Source organism: Macrobrachium nipponense, chromosome 35, assembly GCF_015104395.2.
Source record: "Macrobrachium nipponense isolate FS-2020 chromosome 35, ASM1510439v2, whole genome shotgun sequence".
NCBI lineage: Eukaryota > Metazoa > Arthropoda > Malacostraca > Decapoda > Palaemonidae > Macrobrachium > Macrobrachium nipponense.
Window position 1 is genome coordinate 26,443,659 of NC_061096.1, and position 23,858 is coordinate 26,467,516.

General features: G+C 45.8%; 1 protein-coding gene across 1 annotated transcript in view; it reads left to right on the plus strand.

The window, feature by feature from the left end:
• Positions 1 to 12,041, plus strand: part of LOC135208501 (mitochondrial import receptor subunit TOM20 homolog) — a 32,225-nt gene extending 20,184 nt beyond the window's left edge. The window contains exons 3-4 of the mRNA XM_064240751.1: positions 10,515 to 10,682; positions 11,030 to 12,041. Coding sequence (XP_064096821.1) covers positions 10,515 to 10,682; positions 11,030 to 11,083 — 222 coding nt within the window. The 3' untranslated portion in view covers positions 11,084 to 12,041. The remainder of the gene's footprint in view (positions 1 to 10,514; positions 10,683 to 11,029) is intronic.
• Positions 12,042 to 23,858: the final 11,817 nt, after the last annotated feature.

The window sequence follows — 23,858 nt, forward strand, 5'->3', positions numbered from 1 at the left end:
ACAAGGGGTTCGGTAGTTAACTGCTTGTCCGACAGGCGACGCGCGCGCGACTGGGGAGGTAAACAAACACTTTTGCTTTCGGCCTCACAGTGGATGGACGTGTGTGTTCGCTCTCTGCCCGCTGCTCGTCGTTTGCTTTCTTGTTTGTTTGTAATTGTGTATGAAAGATTGTAAGTACAGTATTCTCTCTTTTCATATTAATTACGCTGAATTCATTAATGATGGAATCTCCGCGCCTCGCTACCCCAAGGAGACTTTGCCCGGGTACCGAAGGGCGCAAGTGTGGGAAATTCAGATCTTTCCCCGAGATAGACCCTCATGTTTTGTGTGCTCGGTGCCGGGGGCGCGAATGCACCCGGGCCGAGCCCTGTGATGTTTGTATGGACTGGTCGGAGGCGCAGTGGACATTGTATGAGGGCAGGAAGAAGCGAAGGCCTGCAAAGGAGTCGTCGGAAAGCTCTCCCGCGACTCCTTTGGTGACGGACACTTCGTCTTCTTTCCTGCCGCCGCCGCTCAACTTCCACGTCTCGCGCCCACTTCCCCTTCGGGGGGGGGTGTCTAGGTCCTTCTGTCCTCCTCCCTCCCGATGTGTCGAGTGGGGTGGAGGAGGGGCGCTAGATACCCCGACGTAGAGTTTTGTTACTCTGGGTCCTCTAATCCGCGTTCCGTCTTCGCGCGAGCGGGTAAATAGGATCCTCCTTAAGCCACCCAGACTTTTGCCTCCTCAGGGTGCGGTTGCCGTGAGGGATGACCTCGGACAGGTGTGGGCGTCGTTTGGGACTGCAGGGCGTGCCGAGTGTCCAGGGGCTGCTCTATCATCTCGCTGGCTCCGTGGCGGTTACGCACGCTACAGGTCACAACCACCACCACGACCCTGACAACTCCCGGCTACGCGTTCACCTCCTCACCTGGTGTACACCCAGCACGCGGTCTCTGTAACACCAACAACATCGGTGCAGGGGCCAGTCGCCGTAACTCGGGGGAGTGTGATGCCGCCACCTGGGTTTGCCGTGCTGCCGCGACCGGACTTCATGTGTCCGAAGAGCTCGCCCCTGGACCTCCCACCGGTACCGATGACGTCTGTGCCGCTGGCTCGACCAGCCGTATCTGCCGTACCTGCCGTGACCACCGCTGCTGTCCTGTTCCTGATCCTGCCGTGTCTGCTGCCGTTCCTGTGATGCCCCGCACCTGCTGATGTTGTTCCCGTTCCTGGCGCCGCTGCTCCCACGATGCTGGTCTGTTCGGACAGGTACGTCCGGGCGCCCTGTCGCTTCGGCAACAGCAGCCGGCTCCGTCCTGGATGACAGACCTGACATCGGTTCCTGAGGAGGTTGACGAAGAAGAAGAAGAAGAGGAGGAAGGTGTCGTCGTCGTCTTCATCGTCTTCTTCGTCGTCGTCGTCTGCCGCCTCTTCCCCTTCTTCTCTAAGGCTCCCCCGCCTAAGAGAAGAAGGTCGCCTCCCCCCCCCCTAAGAAAGTCTTCTTCGGGAGCTTCTAAGGGCCCGTCTCGCTCTGGTGAGACGGGGGGTTTCTTCCGCTGGTCGCCCTGCTCCTTCGGGAGCAGGACCCGTCTCTTCTCCCGCAAGGAGAAGACTACGGGGACCAGAGGGGTGCCGGCTAACACCGGCACTTCCTCACCTGCTGTCAGTGGTTCGGCCACAGCAGCAGGATCCGTCTCGGCCGCTCGTTCGCGAGAGGTACCGAGTGTACGGTCGCCTACCAGCGACCGTGCAGCCAGGAACCAGAACCTCTGAGTCCGCTCAGCGTCCGGTTCAGGCACGGAGCGGAAGACTGGTGACAGTCGCTCACGCGACTCTCACCAGACCAGCTCTCGCTCTCGCGGCGAGCAGCTGGCTACCCGGGCGGAACGTGACGGTCCATGACCGGCCACGGGCTGAGGCTGGGAAGAGGTCCCCCCGTTCGCCGGCACAGCCACGGCTGGTGCCAGCGACGTGACGCGCCGTGAGGATACGCACCGGTCTCACCGTGACAGTGGAGCTCGCCGGTCGCCTGACCGTCACTCTCACAGAGAGCGATCGGGTACGGCGACCAGCACCAGCTCCTCTGACACACGAGACCGGGGCCGCTGTTCTCGGTCCAGCCGTTCTCCACAGCGAGACGGCTCGACTAGGCCTGCAGCTCTATCGCCACCGCGGGTTGACGATCGCCTGCAGTCTTCCAAGCCCGCTGGTTCTGCCAGCGAGCGCGGAGGAAGGGAGCGTCAGGTTCTGCCTCTCCCATACCTTCAAACCTTCCTCGGGTTACACCGGGAGGGGCGAGGTATTGAGGGAGTGATCGTGAAGGGGTGCGCCCTTCAGGATCCCGCCACGTCGTCGTACGTACCAGGCTCGGTTCTCGACCAGCCAGGTCTTACGCACAGGTGGCTGGAGGAGACCGAGAGGGGGCTGTCGCTGCTCCTTCCCTTGAGGGAGGGAGGGTCTCGGGAGGTACTCCTGTTCGAGGGACTGGACGGTCCGACTCCACAGGATGCTATCACGCCCGAGATCCAGAGGAACTTTGCCGAGGTTATTGCGCTGATTCGTCAGCACAACGACCTCGGGGAAGGATCGCCGCTCCCACCATCCGAGCCCACGTCCCGGCTCGATCGTTCTGGGGCCCGAAGAGGGAACCCTGACCGACGGTGGGTTTGCCGCGGTCAGAGCTGGCTGACTCAGTGCTGGACCAAGTTGATCGCTTGTCTCTGGACAGGACGGTTCGCTGAAGTCTGGCAGGTCTAGCAAGCTACTTCCACCTCCTCTGCTACGACAGCGGCGGTTTTTACGTGCCATCTGAGGATCCGATGCCGCCAAACAGGTAAACCCGGAGTTAGCGAGGGCTGACTCCGGGTGTGTCTCTGCAACAGCTCCTGTCCGAGAACCTGTGGTTCTCGCAGCAAGAGGCACTCGGCCTGGAATCTACCGCCATGGCAGCTTTCCCAGGCCGTCTCCTGGCTAGATCTGTGGTCCCTCACAGTATCTAAGGTCGCAGCCAACTCCGGGGGAATTTCTCCCGAAGATGAACTCGTCCTTCAGGAGAGTTTGCCAGTCTGGGGGAAGAGCCATCTCCTTCCTTGCCCACCAGACGGTGAACCTGTGGGCCAACCTGGTTCTTCGACGAAGGACGCTGTCCTTACTCGGGTTTGTTTCCAGGGCGGCCGGGCGTGAAGCGGCATTGGGACTTCGAAACGGACCTTTACGGAGTTCCACGTCTCTCTTCCCACGAGAGATGGTGGACGCTGCGGTGGGACAGACGGCGCACTGATGACAGTGACCGTCTAGTTCACCAGGCAGTCTCGAAGGCTTCTGGGCAGCCTCGGACTGCGGCCAAGTCTAAGAGCTCGGCTAGCGCTTCCTCGGTCTGCTAAGACGGTTGCTGCGTCGCCCAGCCCCGAGGAATGACTCTGTCTTCTTCGACTTCTGGCAAGGGGGGGGGGGGCCGTAACCAGCCCTCCTCCCAGCCCTCCTCATCCCGTGGAGGCTCTGGGAAGAAGTCAAGAAAAAGGGGGGAAACGCTAGGGACGGCGTTCCCCCGTCACCTGCTGCCGGAAGTGGGGGGGGTGCCTGGCCAGCCATTGGGCAACTTGGCAGCGCTACGGCGCCGAGACCTGGATTGTAGATGTCCTTCGGGAGGGATATCTATTACCTTCGAATCTCGGCCACCCCTCACCTCCAACCCGGTCCAACAGCAGTCGTACGTCCACGGGGTCACCGAAGGACGTAGCACTCAGACAGGAGATCAAGACCATGCTGAGCAAGAGAGCTGTATGAGATCGTTACGGATCAGTCACCGGGCTTTTACAGTCGCTCTCCTGGTGGAAAGTCTACGGGAGGCTGGCGCCCGGTGATAGATCTCTCTCCCCTGAACCGGTTTGTTCGCCAGACCCGGTTCACGATGGAGACGGCACGCTCAGTGCTCGACTCCATCAGGGAGAACGATTTCATGCTTTCAGTGGACTTGAAGGATGCGTATTTCCAAATACCCATTCATCAGTCCTCCAGAAAGTACCTCCGCTTCATCCTCGACGGGACGGTGTACCAGTTCAGGGCACTGTGCTTCGGTCTCTCAACCGCACAGGTGTTCACGCGAGTGTTCACTCTGGTTGTCTGCTTGGGCCCATTCGCACGGGATACGTCTGATGAGGTATCTCGACGATTGGTTAGTCCTGGCGAGCTCCCGCTCGCAGTTGCTACAGGACAGGGATCGGCTGCTCGAGTTCTTGTCGCGATCTGGGGATCGTTGTGAACTTCGAGAAGTCCGATCTCGAACCCAAGCAGAGGATGAAGTACCTGGGTATGCTGATCGACACGGTAGCAGGGCGAGTCTTCCCCGCAGACTCCGCGGATCAGCAGATTCAGGGAGGCAGCCACCAACCAGTTCCTGTCTCGGCAGGAACAGGTAGCTCAGCGATGGCAAGTCGTGATCGGACACCTGTCGTCACTCGAGAAGTTAGTCCCTCACGGGCTCTTCAACCTGCGGTCTCTTCAGTCAGGTGGAGACTAAAGGAGAGTTGGTCACAGGCGACGGATCCCCCAAGCTTTCCAGTGTCACTGACAGGAGGTGAGGCAGGACCTAGCCTGGTGGCTCGACGACAGGAACCTCAATTAAGAGGAGTGCCTCTGCGCACTCCCCCCACCGGTACATGCAGCTCGTTCTCAGACGCATCGACCGAGGGATGGGGCGCACACCTGGAGGAGTTGCTGACTTCAGGAGTGTGGGCACGAGAACGACAAGCACCCCTTCACATCAATGTACTGGAACTCAAGGCAGCGTTCCTCGCTCTCCAATGAGTTTCAGGACCGCTTGATGGGACACTCAGTGGTGTTGATGTGCGACAACACCAGGTGGTGGCTTACGTCAAACAAACAGGGGGGCCTAGTGTCCCTCCCGTTGTACCAGTTGACACGGCAGGTGCACGAGTGGGCTCAGGCACACCTCAATAGAGCTGTCGGCACGCTACATTCCAGGGAAGAGGAATGTAGTAGCAGACACGCTCAGCCGTCGGGATCAGGTGATAGGGACCGAATGGTCTCTACACCAGGACGTGGCGGAAAGGCTCTTCGACCTGTGGGGGCGACCAGTCGTGGATCTGTTCGCCACCCGGCACAACAGGAAGCTCCAGGTGTTCTTCTTCTCGGCCGTGCCGGACCCATGGGCAGCTGCAGAGGACGCTCTTCAACACCCGTGGGACAACCTCTTCGTCTATGCCTTTCCCCCGTTCAGCCTGATTCGCAAGGTGATCAGTCGAGCACTGGTCCACCCCGAATCTCAGGATGATCCTGGTGGCTCCCAAATGGCCACAGGCCATTTGGTATCCGGACCTGCTGGCTCTTCTCGCAGGAGAAACCGAGAGAGATTCCCCCTTGGCACAACCTTCTCGCCCAGCCACACGTCGAGCGGCTACCACCGAGCAGTCCAGTCCCTACGTCTTCACGGCTGGCTGTTATCCACCCATCTCTTGCGAACGAGAGGCTTTTCTCGTAGCGCAGCAACAGAGATGGCTGGAAACGTCCGTCAGTCCTCTGCAGCTGTGTACCGGGGAGGGGAAGTGGGCCGTCTTCTGTGGTTGGTGTCGTAGACGGGGTCTATCTCCTCTCAGAGCCACTCTTCAGCAGGTAGCGGATTTCCTCGTTTTTCTTCGCGCCGAGAGAAGCTCCTATCAGTCCCCACAGTGAAAGGATACAGAGCCGCCTTGGCGCTCGTCCTGAAACTGAGGGGGTTGGACATCTCGAACTCGTTCGAGATCTCCTTGCTGATGAGGAGCTTCGAGAGGTCTTGCCCACCCAGGGAACTCAGGCCCCTGCGTGGGACGTGACTCTCGTCCTTAGGAGTCTGACTCGAACACCGTTCGAGCCACTCCGAGAGTCGTCAGACAGGGATATCTGACCCTCAAGACCCTCTTCTTGCTGGCCCTGGCATCGGCGAAGAGAGTAGGGGAACTTCATGGTCTTTCCTATGATGTACGACACTCCAGGGATGGGGATCCGTGACGCTCGATTTCGTCCCGAACTTCGTTGCGAAGACTCAGAAACCGTCAGTCCCTGATGACAGGTTCGAGTCATTCACGATTCCCTCCCTATTGGACTTCACCGATAATGATGCGGATGAGATGCTGCTTTGTCCTGTGAGGGCGCTACGGCGCTATCTGAAGAGAACTCGTCACCTCAGGCCTGAGTGTCGACGCCTCTTCGTTAGCACCGGGGTCACCAAGAAGAAGTATCCAAGAACACTCTTTCTTTCTGGCTGCGTGAGGTCATCAGGAGGGCGTATGAGGCTGATGGTAGTGACGACATCCGTACGTCCCGTCCGAGAGCTCACGAAGTCAGAAGTAGTGGCCCCTTGTTGGCGTTTCGCAAGAACTTCTCCGTGGCGCAGGTCCTGAAGGCAGGGGTCTGGTCTAACCAGACGACCTTTACGTCCTTCTACCTTCGGGATATTGCCACAGGTCCTTGGATACCTTTTCCTTGGGACCCGTGGTGGCTGCTCAACAAGTTGTGTAGCTAACCCAGACCCTCGCAGGCTGAACAGCATCGAGTCCTGGTGTGACTGTGTGGATGGATGTGTGAGTGAGTGAGTGACTGGCTCTCTCTTCCCATCTTTTCCTTCCCCTCTACCTGTGGGCAGAGGGCCATGGTCGTCACTACGCTGGATGAGGACGAGATGCAGGTGAGCTATATGACAGAGCCCCATCCTATCCCTTTCACTAGGGATAGGAGCAGAATATCCACCACTTCCTTCTGCAAGGGGGGAAAGTGGATGCCTACAAGAGTCAAACCCATGACTTTATATTTGCGCCTGTACAGGAACAAGTTCTTGCATTGCTGGTACTAAGAGATGCGCATGCCCCTCTCTTAGTACTCGGTCCAGAGGTCTGACCATTGATCCTGCGGTGCACACCCCGATCAATCGGACAGAGGCTTGGATCCCTCCCTCGCTCTTACGACCAGGGAAGCTTCCAAGGTAGGGCGCAACACCAGTCTGTTCACAAAAGACTCAGATTCCACCCACCAAAGAAGTGAGTCTTCCTATTGTAAAAGGACCGAAGGTTTGTATGCCGTGTCGGAACAAATGACAATTTGTCTAAAATTGCATTTTTCCTACCTAATATACAAACCTGAGGTCCATTTTACACATAGCCCCACCTCATGCCACCCCTCACTCTGCAGTTTTTGGCTTGGGCCAAAGCAAAAGTGATTTGTTTACCTCCCAGTGCGCGCGCGCGCGCCTGTCGGACAAGCAGTTAACTACCGAACCCCTTGTTCGAAAGAATTACGACCTATCCAGCTGCCGCTAGTATCTTCCTATTGTAAAAGGACCTCAGGTTTGTATAGTTAGGAAAAATGCAATTTTAGACAAATTGTCATTTTAGAAGTAAATAAAACTTTCAGGTGTATTATTAGGTCGTACTTTTGGCCTAAAATGAAAAATGAAATAAAAAAGGTATGTTTTAAGCTGTCATGAATGCCAAATTGCCGGGAAACCGAATCAAGTAACTCCCAGAGTTCCGTTGTGTAATATTCCTTCAGTAGGCGAATCTTTTGAGAATGTATTTATCGACATGGTCGGACCTTTGCCTAGAAGTAAGGGTAGAGAAGATTGCTCAACTAATCTAGAGTATTATAAAAACAATTTAAGAGATGTTTGGCAACTAGTGGAGGAGAACAGAAGCATGAAAGGAAGTCAAGGGGAAACTAAAGGGAAACATGATCTTAGAGCAAAAAAGAGAAGTTTGTGTGTAAGAGATAAAGTTTTAGTACTAGTCCAGAAAGAAGGTTCCGGTTTATCTTATAGGTTCGAAGGTCCTTTTTCAGTGTTAAAGGAGAGGGGAAATATACATTGTGTAATTAATATGGGTAAGAGTAGAGCAAAGTCAGTGAATGTAAACTTGCTTCAGAATTATAAAGAATGCCCCGTACCATGGCCACCGCCAGTGTTCGATGTGACAGTGTTACGGAGAGAAATTAGTGTTGAGAAAAACACAAGAGGTGTTTTAGTATTTCCAAGTTTTATCGGAGTTCAGGAAACAGAGGAATTAAGAGGGAAGGATAATGTGATAGCTAATAGAGCCTCTCTAGAGTTTTCAGAATGAGTAGCCTAATGACCGTTTTCTGTTTTCGCACGAGTGAGTGTGTGAGTGGAGAAGTGTGCGTGTTTGACTGGATTAAAGCTTTATGCAGAATTGTTCCCCTGCTGTTTAATTCTTGTTTCTCTTTAGAAAAAAATAATATCAGTTGATTTCATTTATTTTCTTTTTTGGGGGGACGTGTAATGGTAATTGCTTCATAGCAAGGAATTACGAGTTATAGGAAAGGAAATGTATCTTCGAGAAGTTCTGCAGCAAGGAGGCATTCGCGCCCGTGTTGGAGGCGCCTGTTCTCATGATTGTGCTGGAATCGTCGAGCGTGCTGGGGAATGCAACAGGCGCCGAAGTGTCTTGAGAAACGCCGCAATTTTGGATGCAATACATCTTCGAGATTCTTCTAAATAGTTCCTGTAATCTCGGGAGCCTGTGATGCTCGCTGGTAGCCCTGCCCCCAGATTGCCGTATAAATACGACTGATGAAGTAGGAGAGAGCAGATCATCAGTAAGAGCCACAGATCATATTATCAGTGAGAGCTCGGCAGCAGAGATCATCCGAGAGAGATAATAGAAGAAGGAACCTACGAAGGATCGGAGAGAAAAAGGCGCTCAAGAGTTGATTTAATTTTGGTCAAGTCGTCGTTAGGAGTGGATGACCGAGATATTTTCGATGTTGAGCAAGCCTTGAGAGAAGAAACTTTCTACTAGAGATTTCGAGGAGTTCCTGCCCTTCGAGTATCAAGAATAGACATTGGCTTCCGCAGTACGGAGTCAAGAAAACGACTCAAGTTCCACCGTTCTCCTTTGTGAAGCCATCGCTTCGAGTCGCAAAACTGGCCAGCAAGTATTTGAATTACCTCACTTCTTCCCCAGTTCACGCATTGTAAGATTTTGCCTTTTTTATGTAAACAGGAGACACCATTCTGCATTTATCTTTGTTAGCAAGCTTGTAAATAAACCTTTGTTGTGTTAGTGTTTCTTTCTATATTCATACCCCCAGTTTCAACTGTTGGTGTTGAATTTTTATTTGTTTATCATAATATTGAACCTGAAGCAGACCTCTCACAGGCTGTAACACAATACTTTATGAAAAATTTGCCCTCTTCTCAGAGACCCCTCCTAGTGGCAGCTGGTTTAGAATGTACAGACAATGAACAGTTTCCACCACTTGGGAGGTGCTCAGGGATCTGCATGCATATGCACTGAGGTGAAAAGCAGAATTATTATTCTGGGACATGTCTTGTGACTGTTGTTACTGTTGTATATGTTCTTTTTATTCTCTTTCTCTTCTCTTTATTATTATTAGTCAGTCTTTTCTTTGGTAGCCTTGGTTTGCATTTGTTTCTATTGGCTATTGTTATATGAGTTGTTGTTGAGTTTTTCTTTTCTTAGGAACTTAATTGTTATATTGTAACATATTTACACTGGACTTCTGCAGATTCTGAAATCAGATTTATTCATTTCCTTTCATTTATCCAGTCTTTCAGGAGTGTTAAACGCAAAAATCTATCCAACTCAATGTTACTAACTCGCTGTTCCTAGAAGACTGCCGCAGGTCCAATCATTCACGGCCTACATTCCTTGTGATGACGTCATGGCATGTCACGTGACGTACCACGTGATACATGCGCACAGATTGTATAACGAATATACATATACAAAATTAAATCTTTTATTTAGCTGCATATCTTACGTTATATGCAGAAACACTAACAAGGAGTATTTGCATGGATACATATGATGGGACTCTTGGCAAGTTAAACACCACTTTGTTTATCTTACTTATTATTATAACACACAATTCACTGTCAGTACACACAAGTTACACAGGTTACAGAGGTTCCACTGACACAACCTTTATGTCCAGTTTTTAGTTCCTAACTGATATTCTCTGAGATTTCAAGTGAAGTCTTAACCTATTCTCTCAATTTGGGCTACTCCCTAATTTCTACTAGGGTACACCCTATTTCTACTTGAGTGTCTTTTCTAACTTCTGGTGCCACCCTTATATGAATCTTATTGGTTGCTCTAATCTACCGTAACCACCCATTGGATTTGTCAAAGTTCAGATTTTCCACTGTACTCAACACTTATGTTTTGGCGAAGTTGCGAGTGTGTTTAGTCTTATTTTTCAAATTTCTATGACTGCAATCTGTTCCTACCACACTTTCGACCTTCCCTTCCTTCGCCTTCATCGACCGTAACTCTACCGGCAGATTTCCTTAGCTAATTTTCCCTACATAATTATTTTCCCACATACTTCTGTTTCATTCCTAACATGACTTCATGTTAGGATATTGCAAAGTAATGGGCTATAAATGAACAAAATTGATTTTGTGAAAAAAATTAAATGTTATAAGGCTTTACAATTATATGGCAGTGTTAAATATGTTGTGGTTTAATTTGTTACGATAAACTTTTCAAAATTGTTGTTGCAGGCTGGGGAAGAGCTCTTAGCCCAGGGAGAAATTGAGGCAGGAGTGGAGCACTTAAGTCGTGCAGTGGCTGTTTGTGGACAACCCCAGCAACTCTTGCAGGTGTTGCAGCAGACGCTCCCGCCTCAGGTCTTCCAACTGCTGTTACACAAGTTGCCAGCTGTTGGGGAGGTGAGTTAAGGAATTTTGGAGTTTGAAGCTATTAGTGGTCAAATATGTGCTTTTCACAGTTAGGGACATGAAGCTTTTACAAAATACCTGGTGTTTCTGGGAATTGTAGGCAAAACTTCAGTTTGTGAGGTAACTGTTTTAGATAGTGGAATTAAAACATTTTTGTTTTATAAAATGATTAGTGCACTAGTCCATCGGTTGAATCACCTGCCTTAACATATGCATTCTAATCATAACAGTTACATGAGGCAGTCCATTTTTATGTGATTGAGCAGTCTTATTTTAGGTCCTTAATTCTTTAAAAAAATCTTTTGCAAGGTATTCACTGTCTTTTGATCTGATTGCAGAGCATACTGCAGGCTGCTGGTGGAAACAAAGTTGTGGATGAAGATGTTGAATAAAGTTCAAGATAAGCAGTGGCATTCATATTGTTACCATCATCCAAAACAAGTGTTCTAAGTACTAGTGCAAAAGATGGTATTGTTTTATTTGTGCTTTCTTCAAGAAGTTCATAAAGTGATTACTGTACAGTTGCCTTCATTTTCTTGTCAAATGTATGAAAATTTCCCATTAATTGCCAGATTCTTTGTGTACTATTATTTACAAAATTTTGTTGACTATACAGGAGAGGAAATTATGTATGATAATAGCACTAGTGTTGGTGGTAAGTGAGAAGGCTTGGAGATTTTACACCAAAAACATAACCGATTTTTATGTATTGCTTTCTATAAGGACTATTACTCATTTCCTTTTTCTCTTTGATTTCCAATCCTTCAGTCTTTCTGCCCTATTTATGAAAACTGTTTTGCTATAGCAAGTTTTCCATATCCTTTGAAAATATTAACTACAATTGTAAAGTTATAAAAGAGAATGGATGTGAATCGAAAAGCTTGTTAATTAGATTTCTCCCTTACATTTCAACCATTTCTTTTTAATATGATTTATCATTCTTTAAACAGAAGCCACTTTATACAGTTTTTCTTGTGTATCTAATCACATCCTCTATATTTTTCCTGTGTGTGTAGTCACATCCTCATAGAAACAAAGCAATGTCATACAGTTTTGTCATGGGCTTAAACAACATTTCATTTTTCAAGCCTTTTATGGAGCACAAATATGAGGTGCATGACTAGGTGAATAATGAGATATATATACTGTATATGCAGTAGTGTAAATACTGTATATAAAGTTGAAGTCATCATAGGTATGCCATAGCAATTATCAAGTGCGCATGGAGGTTGATCACCAACATAAAAAGCTAAGATAACTGAAATGTAAATGGTTAAAGATTTCAGTTAAAAATCTGTTTATTTAACCACTGATGTACAGCATAGAAAGAGAGTTTGCTGTTATAAAAATTGAATTCCAGTTATACTGTCTTAATAATGTGCTGCTGTTATACTTTTAACTCTACATTTACTGTAAGAATCACACTTGATCTTATAGGTATTTTACTCTTGTCCCAAGGTAGCAAGTTTTCATTATTGTAAATCTTTCTCAAGGCAATTTTATGTGGGCTCCTTTCAAAGGCAAGAGGCACATCCATTGTGGTAACTGTTCTTTTATATGTCGCACATGCTGCAGCATTTTGAAACGTGTGCTTAAAGTGTACCTGTATTTCTTGTACTTGATGTCAAGTTTGGTTAATATGTATCAGGCGTTTACCAAATGCTTCATGTAACCTGTATCCAAGTACTGCAGTCTTAACATTTATTTTGAGAGCATTATGAAAGCATAGGTTTTTTATCTGGTTAATGTCACATGAAAAATGAATTGTGGTACCCCATGCAAAGAGACCAGCTTTAATTTCCTTGTCATGAGTCGTCAAGTTAGAGCTTTGTAATTTACGAATGCACTTTGGTACTTTTTAAGTTATAAAACATAACTGGAATGGTGTGGAATCTGAAACTTATGAATACTAGTACCATTACCTTGCATTCTTCACTCTGCAGTCTTGAGACTGCATTTGTGTGATGGACAAAAACAGGGCATTTTCCAAATTTACTTTGTCAGGAATATCTTTCAATATGAGGCAGATACAATAACAGAATTGATTTCTGATTAGTGTGGGTTCAGAAACAACTGAATACTATTTGTAATGCTGCCACGAGCATTAAGTGGAAATATGTACATAGCTGCCCGCTAATTTAAGGAAAATAAAACTTTTGAGTATAATTCCCTTTTCTCTCCCTGCCCACTCGTATTTATTAAATGTTGCTGGGGATTGGATATCTAATTGCCCTGGTAGATCTTCACAAACACTTTTATTCTCAGGGGCACCAGTAATATAGTGAATGTCCAGTTTTATAGTGTAAATGTATCGGCCAATAAATAATATCAAACCCATGGTTAGATTAGTCGCACGTTTGACCTGTGAAAATGACGTGTTTAACTCCTATGACTCGGTCTGTGTAAATAGTATACAAGTTAACACCAAGTCAAGCCGTGGAAACAAATTTTAGCAGCATCTTCATGTCAACTTTCATAATTAAATTTTTAAGGAACTGCAATCTCTTCAGTACAATGTAACTTTTACTGTTCTGGAGAATCTTTTACGGCCTCTTGTCGAAATAGTGGTGTTTTACTTTTGGTCTGATTAAATAACCTAACAACAACAATGTTTATGACTTACAGGTGGAAGTGGTCATGGCATGTTGAAATTTGTTTGTTTTCAAATGACTAATATAGTGTGAGGTGTACATTGAAATATTAGGTAAAGGAAAGTACTCTAAATGTACTGTAGTGCCAAAAACAATGAGTTGTTTTAGGAATCCTAACAAAAAACAGTCAGCACGTCCTATAATAACATGAGAGAAAATCTACACTTCTACATAACGAGAGACTCCGCACGTTGTATTATAAGAGAAAGTCGACTCATAGTAAGTGGGGAGTCTCCTGCAAGTCCTATAATGACACAACCATTGTAACCATGCTTACCCAGTAATACACATACTATATACAATTTATGCTTTACACAGTTAATGTAAGTAAACTCATAAGAGTAGGTCAGGTCACAGAGCCTGGACCGTATAGGGAGGTAGAGCCGTCAGTGCACCTCATGTGGTGCAATGTAGGCATTACTTAAAGGTTCTTTGGAGCGTGCCCATAGCTGCAACCCATTTCGTTCCTTTTACCGTACCTCCTTTCATGTTATCTTTCTCTCCTCTTACATTCCACCCTCTCTTAACAACTGCTTTGAGGTTTTCCTCCTGTTACACTTTTCTAGCCTTTAAATGTCAGTTTCCGTTTCAGCGCTGAATGACCTCATAAGTCCTAGTGTTTGGTCTTTGGCCTTAATTCTATATTCAATTCAAGAGCTTGGCACAATTTTGTATTCAAATTTTGCCCTCAGACAGGAACCATGGGTTTTTAATGTTGCTGGGGCCTTGAGTATGATGGAAGCAGTGCACAGATCAATTGTAATTATAGCTTCGTTCAGTGCACAGCAGACATTACTGAAGCCTGTAGCTGTGCCCACATTTTAGCCTTTTATACTTTATTTCCATTCACATCCTTTATCCAGTCTAGCTGTAATGGGGGTCCTCTGGCACCCAACTCATCCACTCACCACCTACTTCGTTACCAAATCTCAATGGCCGATTATAACCCCTACTGCGCTCCTATAGTAGATTCACATCAACCGTGCATCTGATGTCTAGGCCAGTCCCTTGCGACGCCTCTGACTGGCTATTGATAAGCCAATCACACGGCTGAAACTCTGTCTCTCGAGAGAGTTCATTTAAGCAGGATGTATGTTCCACCTCTCCTGAGGGATACGTCTTTCAAACAAATCCCTCAGGAGAGGTGGAACATACATCCCACCTGTGTGAATGAATTCTCAAGAGACAGTTTCCAGCCCTATAACTGGCTTATCAACAGCCATTCAGGAGCGTTGTAAGGGACTGGCCTAGACAGATGGATGGCTGATGTGAATCTACTATAGCAACGGGCGATGGTTTGTAGTATATATATATATATATATATATATATATATATATATATATATATATATATATATATATATATATATATATAGAGTAGTCTTATTATTGTTATTTCTATAAATTATATGACCACATTGTCGTTTTTCTAATGTTTCAATAACAGTTAATGAAACGACAATGTTATCAAAGCATTGTTTCACCACAGAAAATGAAAATAAATACACTATTATCTTTTAGAAATAACTTCTGTACTGTTTAACATGTACATTATTTATTTTTCTACGTTTTTCATTTAAATTTTTTCAGAGAGTTTTAGGCTCTTCCAAAGACTGTTCCTATCCCCCAACAATAAGAACAACAAAAGTAGTTTGTAGGCTTACTCCCCGAGTAAGCGCAAAACGGCTTATGGAATTATCTGGCCCGCCAAAAACGCTGTTGAAAACGTGGTATCTCATACCGTAGAGTTTCTCTCTCTTGGAAGACGCTTTAAAACTGCTTAAGCAAAAGGGACTGAGGTGTGGGGGATGCTCGTAGGCGTAACTACGCGGGGGGGGGGGGTGGGGGGGGGGGGCGGGGGGGGGGGGGGGGTGTGGGCGCACGTGGGCCCCCATTTTGAGTTTATGAAGGATAAGTTAGAGTTTTACTATATTAACTGTAAGAAATAAATCAATTTTCTTTTATATAAAAACGTGATTCACAAATTGATAGGCTTAAATATTTTAAATACAACCTTGATATCTTTCCATATGAACTAAAAAAAAAAGAATGAGTATTATAATTTGTGCATGCCTAGTGGTCTGGCCCCCATATTCAGCTGTGCCCCCCAGATGCCGACCCCCATTAATAGACACCTATAGGTACTCTGATTTTTTCCATCTGTCCACTCGCCTGTGGTGTTTTCGCATGCTAACATTGCGTCCCGGGCTTTAGATAGTTACGCTTTGTGTAAGTTTTAGGTAAATAAAAGGATATCTGGGTGTACATTTGCAACTGGAAAGTGTTTTAATAATTTACTGTATGCTAATTACATCGTTAATATTCGAAATAGGATGTTATTATGTTTGAATGTAAACTGAAAGTAACTATCTAAAGCTCGGGATGCAGTGTTACCATACGCAAACACCACAGGCGGGTGGACAGATGGAAAAAAAACGAGTATAGTTACGCCTATGAATTGAAACAATGTGTCTTTGTTGAACTACGTAAGTATCAAATTGTTGAATCTGGAAGTAGGATCGTAGCAGTTGCAAAGCAAACAGGGTTGACGAAGGGCATGCGGCTATAGTAGATTCACGTCAACCGTGCATCTGATGTCTAGACCAGTCCCTTACGATGCTCCTGATTGGCTGTTGATAAGCCAATCACAGGGTTGGAAACTCTCAGTCTCTCTCGAGAGAGTTAACACAGGCAGGATGTAACTCTTTCAAAAGTATCCCTCTGGAGAGGTGGAACATACATCCTGCCTGCGTGAACTCTCTCGAGAGACTGAGTTTTCCAGCTCTGTGACTGGCTTATCAACAGCCAATCAGGAGCGTCGTAAGGGACTTGCCTAGACGTCAGATGCACGGTTGATGTGAATCTACTATAGTAAACACATCTCTGAGTTTTACCAAGAACTAGAAACTTGACATTTTCTAGTGGTATCCGTCCTAGTGGATACAAATTCGTATAATGATTGATATATACATATATCATATATATTTCAGTATAAAAATTCACTAACAATAATTATAGAAATCATAGTCCTCGTGGGTTAAAATGATGCCAAAGAGCCAACAAATTTGTTTATGTATAGCTGGCAAATTATTTTAGGTAATTAATTATAACTATTATTGCCAACAAAGCTAAATAAAAATAAAGTAAATAAAAAAAAAATGAGATCCATGGCTTAGACGAGCGACGAAAATGACAGCTTGAAAAAAAAACTGACCTATGTAGGTTCCTTCATAAGCTGAACAAAGGGAAATAAATTGTTTGTTCTGCTTGTTCTGGAAGTTTTTTTTTTTTTTTTTTTTTCAGCACCATCCAGAAAGTATATTTCCAGTATACGATTACTCTAAAACCTTTCTGGCTCGTCTTTTTTTTTTTTTTTTAATGTGACAAAATGCCACTTGCAATGAATCCCAAGGTCTGCTGGAAATTATGCAACGGCTATTGTTACAAATCCCTTATTTATTTTTTTTTTAAATCCTGGCTACTGTCCTTTACCGAGCAAATCTTTACAGATAATGACTAGAGAGGAAAAAAGAACTGGAATATCGAAAACCTAAAGAAAAACTAGTGCGAGATCTTTGCTTTCTCTGTGTTACGTAAGGACTCCGAGAACATGTAAGAGACCTTATCGCAGGGAGGTTAAAACCATTCCCGCATCACTCAAGTATAACAGGTCTGGCCAGGTTTAGGAGTGGTTACCACTTCAGCAGATGATATTCCACCCACTATAATATCCCACAAGTTATCCTCTACGCCCAGGGATTCTCAAGATGGGTGGCTGGAGTGCCACAGACAGTGACTATGGGTGCCACAAGATTGTCAAGAATTTTGCCTTGGCTAGATCATCTCAATGAATATTATTAAAAGTATAAAAAAAGTATGCAATAGTCTTCATACAATTGTTATCAGCGTGTGTACTCTTATATATATACATACACACACACCACACACACACAGACACATATATATATATATATATATATATATATATATATAATATATATATATATATTACACAGGTGGAAAATAAGTGGAACCGGTCAGGACCTACATCCCACCTCTTAATTTTCACCTGTGGATATGTGTGATAATGAAAAAAATGTGCTAAAGTGATATAATCATATATATATATATATATATATATATATATATATATATATATATATATAATATATTATTTTTTATGCGATATGGTGGGAGGGTGAGGAAGGGGTGCTTCAGTAATGATTACATTAGTTAGGGTGCCATCAATTAAACAAGAATGAGAACCACTGCATGCCAGTAACATGCACAGTTTGATTGTAAATCTAGCTACGGGTCGGGATTTGAACGTTTCCAACAATGAGGACGGAAGATACCGCCATGATAATGCTTCGTTTAAGGCGAATCTTAGCTCTTGCATATCTTGTGTCAGTGTTATAAAAAAATGCATAAATTAATCCATCCTAAAGACGAGTTCCTTCAAGTCTAGCTGAGCATTCCATACTTCCCCTAAACTAAACGAGACATTCATATTATACCATTCTGTGACAAAGGACCCTTTAGGATCTGAAGATCTGAATAGATACCTTGGCACCAGGATATCAGCCATCCTGTAAACCTGTAATCCACGTTTATCTGTAAGTAGCCCCTGTCCCCTACAGTAGACACATCTAAATCCCGACTAACCTTCACAGTTTATTACTGAAAGGAAGAACGAAACAAACTATATATGTAAAAAAGCTGGGTAACCTTTCACTTCCTAGTCTCACTCCTTCCTGAAGCTTAAAGTATCAGTAACTACTATAACTCCCATAACCGGTCGCAAACCTGACTTTATACCTGGAGACAAACCTCCCCCCAAACCCCCCACTAGAGCAAACACGAAGAGACGAACATTGGACAGGTTTCGTCCTCTCTGCCAGTCTTGAGGTGAGCGAGAAAATCATACAGCAATCATCCTCATCACAATCTTCTAAGAAGGATGGCCGCGAAGTTAACACGTTACGGGGGTAACCCGAGTTCGCTCCTACCAGCTGCTGCCAATGCGGATCCAGAGAAATTTATTTCTGGTGATTAGAAATTCATTTCTCGATATAATGTGGTTTGGCTCTCATAATAAGCTGTAGAAGGTCCCGTTGCTAAGCAGCTAATTGGTTCCTAGCCACGTCAAAATATCTCATCCTTCGGGCCAGCCCTAGGAGAGCTGTTAATCAGCTCGGTGGTCTGGTTAAACTAACATATACTTAAATTAACACGTTACGGGCCCAGCTTCAGGTATTACTTTTGAACGTATCAAAAAATATTATTTTGAAACGGATCAAAACCAACACACTATCTAAAAGCACTACCTTGACCCATGAAGGGACCCCAAGTTAAAAACTTTCAGCCATGGCCTGGTGGGGGCCTGTCCTATAGCGTTCCCAGACGCACGCCTAAGGCTAACTTTAATCTTAAATCAAGTAAAAACTACAGAGGATAGAGGGCTGCAATTTGGTGTGTTTGATGATTGGAGGGTGGGTGATTAACATACCAATTTGCAGCCCTCTAGCCTCAGTAATTTTGAAGATCTGATGGCGGACAGAAAAAAGTGCGGACGGACAGACAAATAGTCACCGCAATATTTTTCTTTTACAGAAACTAAAAAAATATAATCAAAGCCAAAGCAATTAATTAATCAATGAAGGAAAAACATATAATCAACGGTATAAATAACAAAAAAGGTCTAATATTTTATTTTTTCAGAGGATCAGGACATCGACCTATTATGCCAAAGTAGATGCTAGTTAGCGGTCTCGCAAAAGTAAATAACTAATCAATGAAGGAAAAAGATATAATCAACGGCATAAATAAAAAAAGGTCTAATATTATTTTCAGAGGTTCAGGGCATCGACCTACTATGCCAAGTACTTCACCATACCCAAGGTAGATACCAAATTAGCGGTCTCCACCTTTGAACGACAAGATGTGATAAAGAAAAAGGTCATGGAGCTGTTTGACTGAAGGTGAAACCATCGATCAGGGCTGGGGTTGGTTGGTTTGGGGGGGTGGGGTTTACGTGACCATCGCTATGAAGACGTATATATAACGTCTTCGAGAGATCACTGTGGAGACGCTACCAATCCTACCAGACTTATCCGGTTCATTATGAGTAATAACGTAAATATCAATAATGGATCCCAGATAGGAAAGAAATTCTTTAACAGGATGAAGTGAATATGTTATACTTCCTGGCAAAGATGCGAATCAATTTTCAGCCACGATATGTTACTCGAAAATGAAAAATCAAGCTATCGAACAGGGGGTCAGTCAGCTTGAATTCACTCCACCATTGGTATAAGCCGAGCCTCGAATGTATGAGCACACACACACACACACCATTACCATTCTATTAAAAAAAATCACAACTACCTAGCAAGATACGATACTCACGTTAGCAGAGATAACAGGAAACAAACTGCTGACCCTGTAAATAAAAAAAAATAAAAAACATCATTACTGAATGAAACTGAACAGGAGAGAGAGAGAGAGAGAGAGAGAGAGAGAGAGAGAGAGAGAGAGAGAGAGAGAGACTAAGGGCGTCATTGTGGCCCACTCTCTCTCACGTGCCTCTGCAATTAGCAGTCCTATGAGTCTGCAATGATAGCACACGCAAGTAATAATACTCGTAATTAGGCTGCGTTGCCCGAGCAGTACTTTTCTCATGAATATTGTTACAAACACGTTTTTTTTTTTTTACTGGGATTAAGAAATTGATGGTTATAAGTTTACGTACAAAGATCTATGCTCCTACGCTAGGTCATTGCATTTTTAGGCCTATTTTAGTCTGTAAGTGTAGGATGGTTGAACTTTTGTAATGTCTGTTGCCGAGAGGGCGGCGCGATTGGCGCCAATGTAGCCCGCGTCACCGCATGTCTGCAACTCACTTGCAGTCACGCATCTGTATAGACTGGACGTGTAATAAAGCACTCTAGTGACACACGGGTTTCCTTCTGTTTCCTACATGGCGCAGTGAGTAGGATACATAAAGAATAATCATGTCAACACCAGGGAGACCATCTTTCACGGCAAGGAGGGCACGACGATCCTCCAGGGGTGCCCACAGTACTCCCGTCGGAGTGGCGTCAAGATCACCAGCTCTGCAACATGTGGTTGCCGAGGGTCGAGATGCATTGCAAGCCCTTAACGACCGTTTGGCTACAATGGCGAGTGGTTTGCATCTACAGAGCGGCCCCAGGGCCCCGGCCCTACCGCTACCAGAGAAGTGTGCTTTGGAAATGTCATCAGCCTCCTACAGGACTTGGAAACGGCTACTTAAGCTTCAACCAGCGGATGCAGTTCAACACATCACTCTTCCGTCTCAAGGAGAAAACCCTGCAATACAGGTTTCAGGTAAGATACCTACCAGGGAAGAGGAACTGCGCTGCTGAGTTCTTATCACGTTTCCCTGCTCTCTGTTGTTAACCAGACGACAAGGACTCTGAACTTGAAGAGGATGTGACTGCTGCCCTTGTCGCTGCTTCAGCCACTGCCCTTGAGCAAGAATGCCTCATACTTGACAAGGAGAGGGTCAAAGTAGCAGCCTCTAAAGACCCTGTATACCAGTTGTTGGTAGCTAAAGTGGCAGCAAATGACTGGCGCCCACAGATGGCACAGGAGTTGGCCTGCCTACGTCAGTTCTACGCAGTTAGGGACAGGTTACCTATGGTAGAAGACCTGATAGTCTACACTTATGAGCAAGGATGCCCACGTCTGCTCATCCCAGAGGAACTTCGCCTTCAAGTCATCACAGGCCTTCACGCATACTCTGCAGGGCTAGGCAATCAGTTTACTGGCCAGGCATGGAAGGTGACCTGCAGAGCCACAGGGATGGATGTGCCTCTTGTGATATACATGCTCCATCACAACCTGCTGAACCATTAGTACTCACAGCACCACCAGAAAACCCATTCCAGTCAACGGTGGTGGACGTGCTACAGTTGGAGGGCCATATGTACATGGCCTATGCAGACAGGCTCACCAGGTGGCTGGAAGTTGCACACTTTCCTACAATGTCATCAAGAATCATATCAGTGTTGAGGACGTACTTCACAAGATGGGGAGCACCAGAGCTAATCTCGACAGATGGGGCCACAAACCTCATTAGCGAAGAGACCATCATCATTCTTCAGAAAAATGGGGGGTTACTGTACGCCGCCTTTCGTCAGCCCATTACCCCAGTCCAATGGAAGGGCTGAAGCAGCAGTCAAGCCTGCCAAGAGGATCATCAGGGCAAATATAGGCAAAGGAGGCAGCCTCGATTGCAACAAGGCATCTCTGGCAATTCTTCAGTACCTCAACACCCCTCCTAAGGGGTTCGACAAGTCCCCAGCACAGCTTGCCATCGGTAGGCAGCTCAGAGGTGGAGTGCCAACGCCCAGACAGCATTACAAGGTGGAGAGACACTGGGACGAGATCATCAAGAAGAGGGAACTACAAATGGCAGAGTCCCAAAAGGAGACCCAACCATTTGCTGGGACCAGGGAGCTTCTACCCCTTGTTGTAGGCTGCAGGGTAAGAGTGCAGGATCCTGTAACCAAAACTTGGGACCGATCTGGGTTGGTAGTGGAGTCCAAGGGCCACCGACAGTATCTCATTAGGCTGGATGGAAGCGGTCGAGTGTCACTCAGAAACAGGAAGCACCTGAAAGTGATAAAACAGCCCCCAACATCGTCAGCCACTTCCCCACGCCTGGACCCCGCTCCACCTCGTCCAAAAAGGCGGACAGTACAACCCTCATGGATGGGCGAGTATGTCATGGGTGATGTTGAGTGTTAACCCATGCTCATGCCACTGTAAAATTGTCTTATATTGTCCCCCGTGCTTTTCTTGTCTTCTATTTTTGATAAGCCGAACTGGCTACAATTAATTTTTGCAGACATATTTTTATGCATATTCATGTTGCTGCCATTCATGTCAATTTATGCTGTGATACCTGTGCATTAACCACTGCATTTTTCCTATAAGATTTATTTCTTGCATATTTTCTTTGTGTGTATATATGTATTTAATACATATTTGCTTATTGCCATCACTGATTATTGAAATTTAATATTATGCCATTCTGGCATGCCATATTCTTGGGGGGGGGGGGGGGGGGGGGGGGGGGGGGGGGGCGGTTATGTAGGATGGTTGAATTTGTGTAATGTCTGTTGCCGTGAGGGCGGTGCGATTGGCGCCAATGTAGCCCGCGTGTCTGCACTCTGCAACTCACTTGCAGTCACGCCTCTGTATAGACTGGACGTGTAATAAAGCACTAGTGACACGGGTTTCCTTCTGTTTCCTACAGTAAGAGTATGCATTCTTACGAAGGAAAAGTCACACGTATACACCCCAAGAAAAAAAGCAGACAGTTATATATTTTACGTTGGCTAAAGGTTTCGTCATTAATATCTTTTGGTTTGGTATTATTTCAGCAATACTTGCGAATTACCACTTGGACATTCCAGGCACGACAGATCGGCTGTGGTATACATGTAGCTATCTCGCCAAAGAATCTGCAGACCCTCAGACCCTCTTCCTGGGGGACAATGGTGTCCATTTACGCATTCAATCTACGACCATGGCAACCAGAACCAAGGCCAACCCAGTGACCATTTATCTTATTACCAATGCCAGGCAACAACCCCTCCTCCCCCCCGCTTTCAAAGCAAGGCCTTCTTCGGCGTAGTAGTGATGATGTTCGTGGCTATAGCTGCATTATGTAGTCTATACACTTCTTCACTTAAACGGTAGACACATGGAGGGGGGGTATAGACCGAACCGCTATATAACCGCGTGGATTATGCAGCTCATTGTGGAGAGTACTAGAGGTTATTTTCTGGGTCCATTTGCTTATACAACAGTGAAGTTGCTTTGTATCTACAGCATTAAATCAGTGTACTGTAACTGAATGTGTATCCCAGTGGCCTCCTGAAAGCAATATCCAATAAATAATTATAATAATGATAAATAATCAAGCCCCTGGATGGACAGGTGCTCTCCATAATGCATTGGTTTTCTGATGCGCAAGCCTTTGTCTACTACACTATTGGTGGCTTACAAAGCTGAAAGGGATATATTCATATCTTCGTATCTGAATAATTGATTGTTATCGTAGGTGTTGCCGAACTCTCTCTCTTTCTATGCGAGCTTCAACCTCACTGTGATCCGGTCAGGGGAAGCGTTTGGCGTTCTTTGGCGATAACCCTTCCTAGTACTAACCCGACCAGATGTGACCGAGTTCATCAGTCCTAAAGACAATTGGAAAAGCGATCGTGGTGACCTATTCCTTTTTAAATCACCATCATTAATGTACGAGAAGCTTTCGGCACGATTGAAAAGTCGTTGTGAATTGCCAGTTTGAGTTGAATACAGTCAGATGCATTTGATACGTGAGCGTCTATGAGAAAGGACAACGTAAAACTGATTGTTTTTAACCTGTTATTTTAGCATTTCACAGACACATCCACAGATCACCCTCCAGCCCCCCGCTATTCAAGTGCGACCTTGCTCAAGGCCT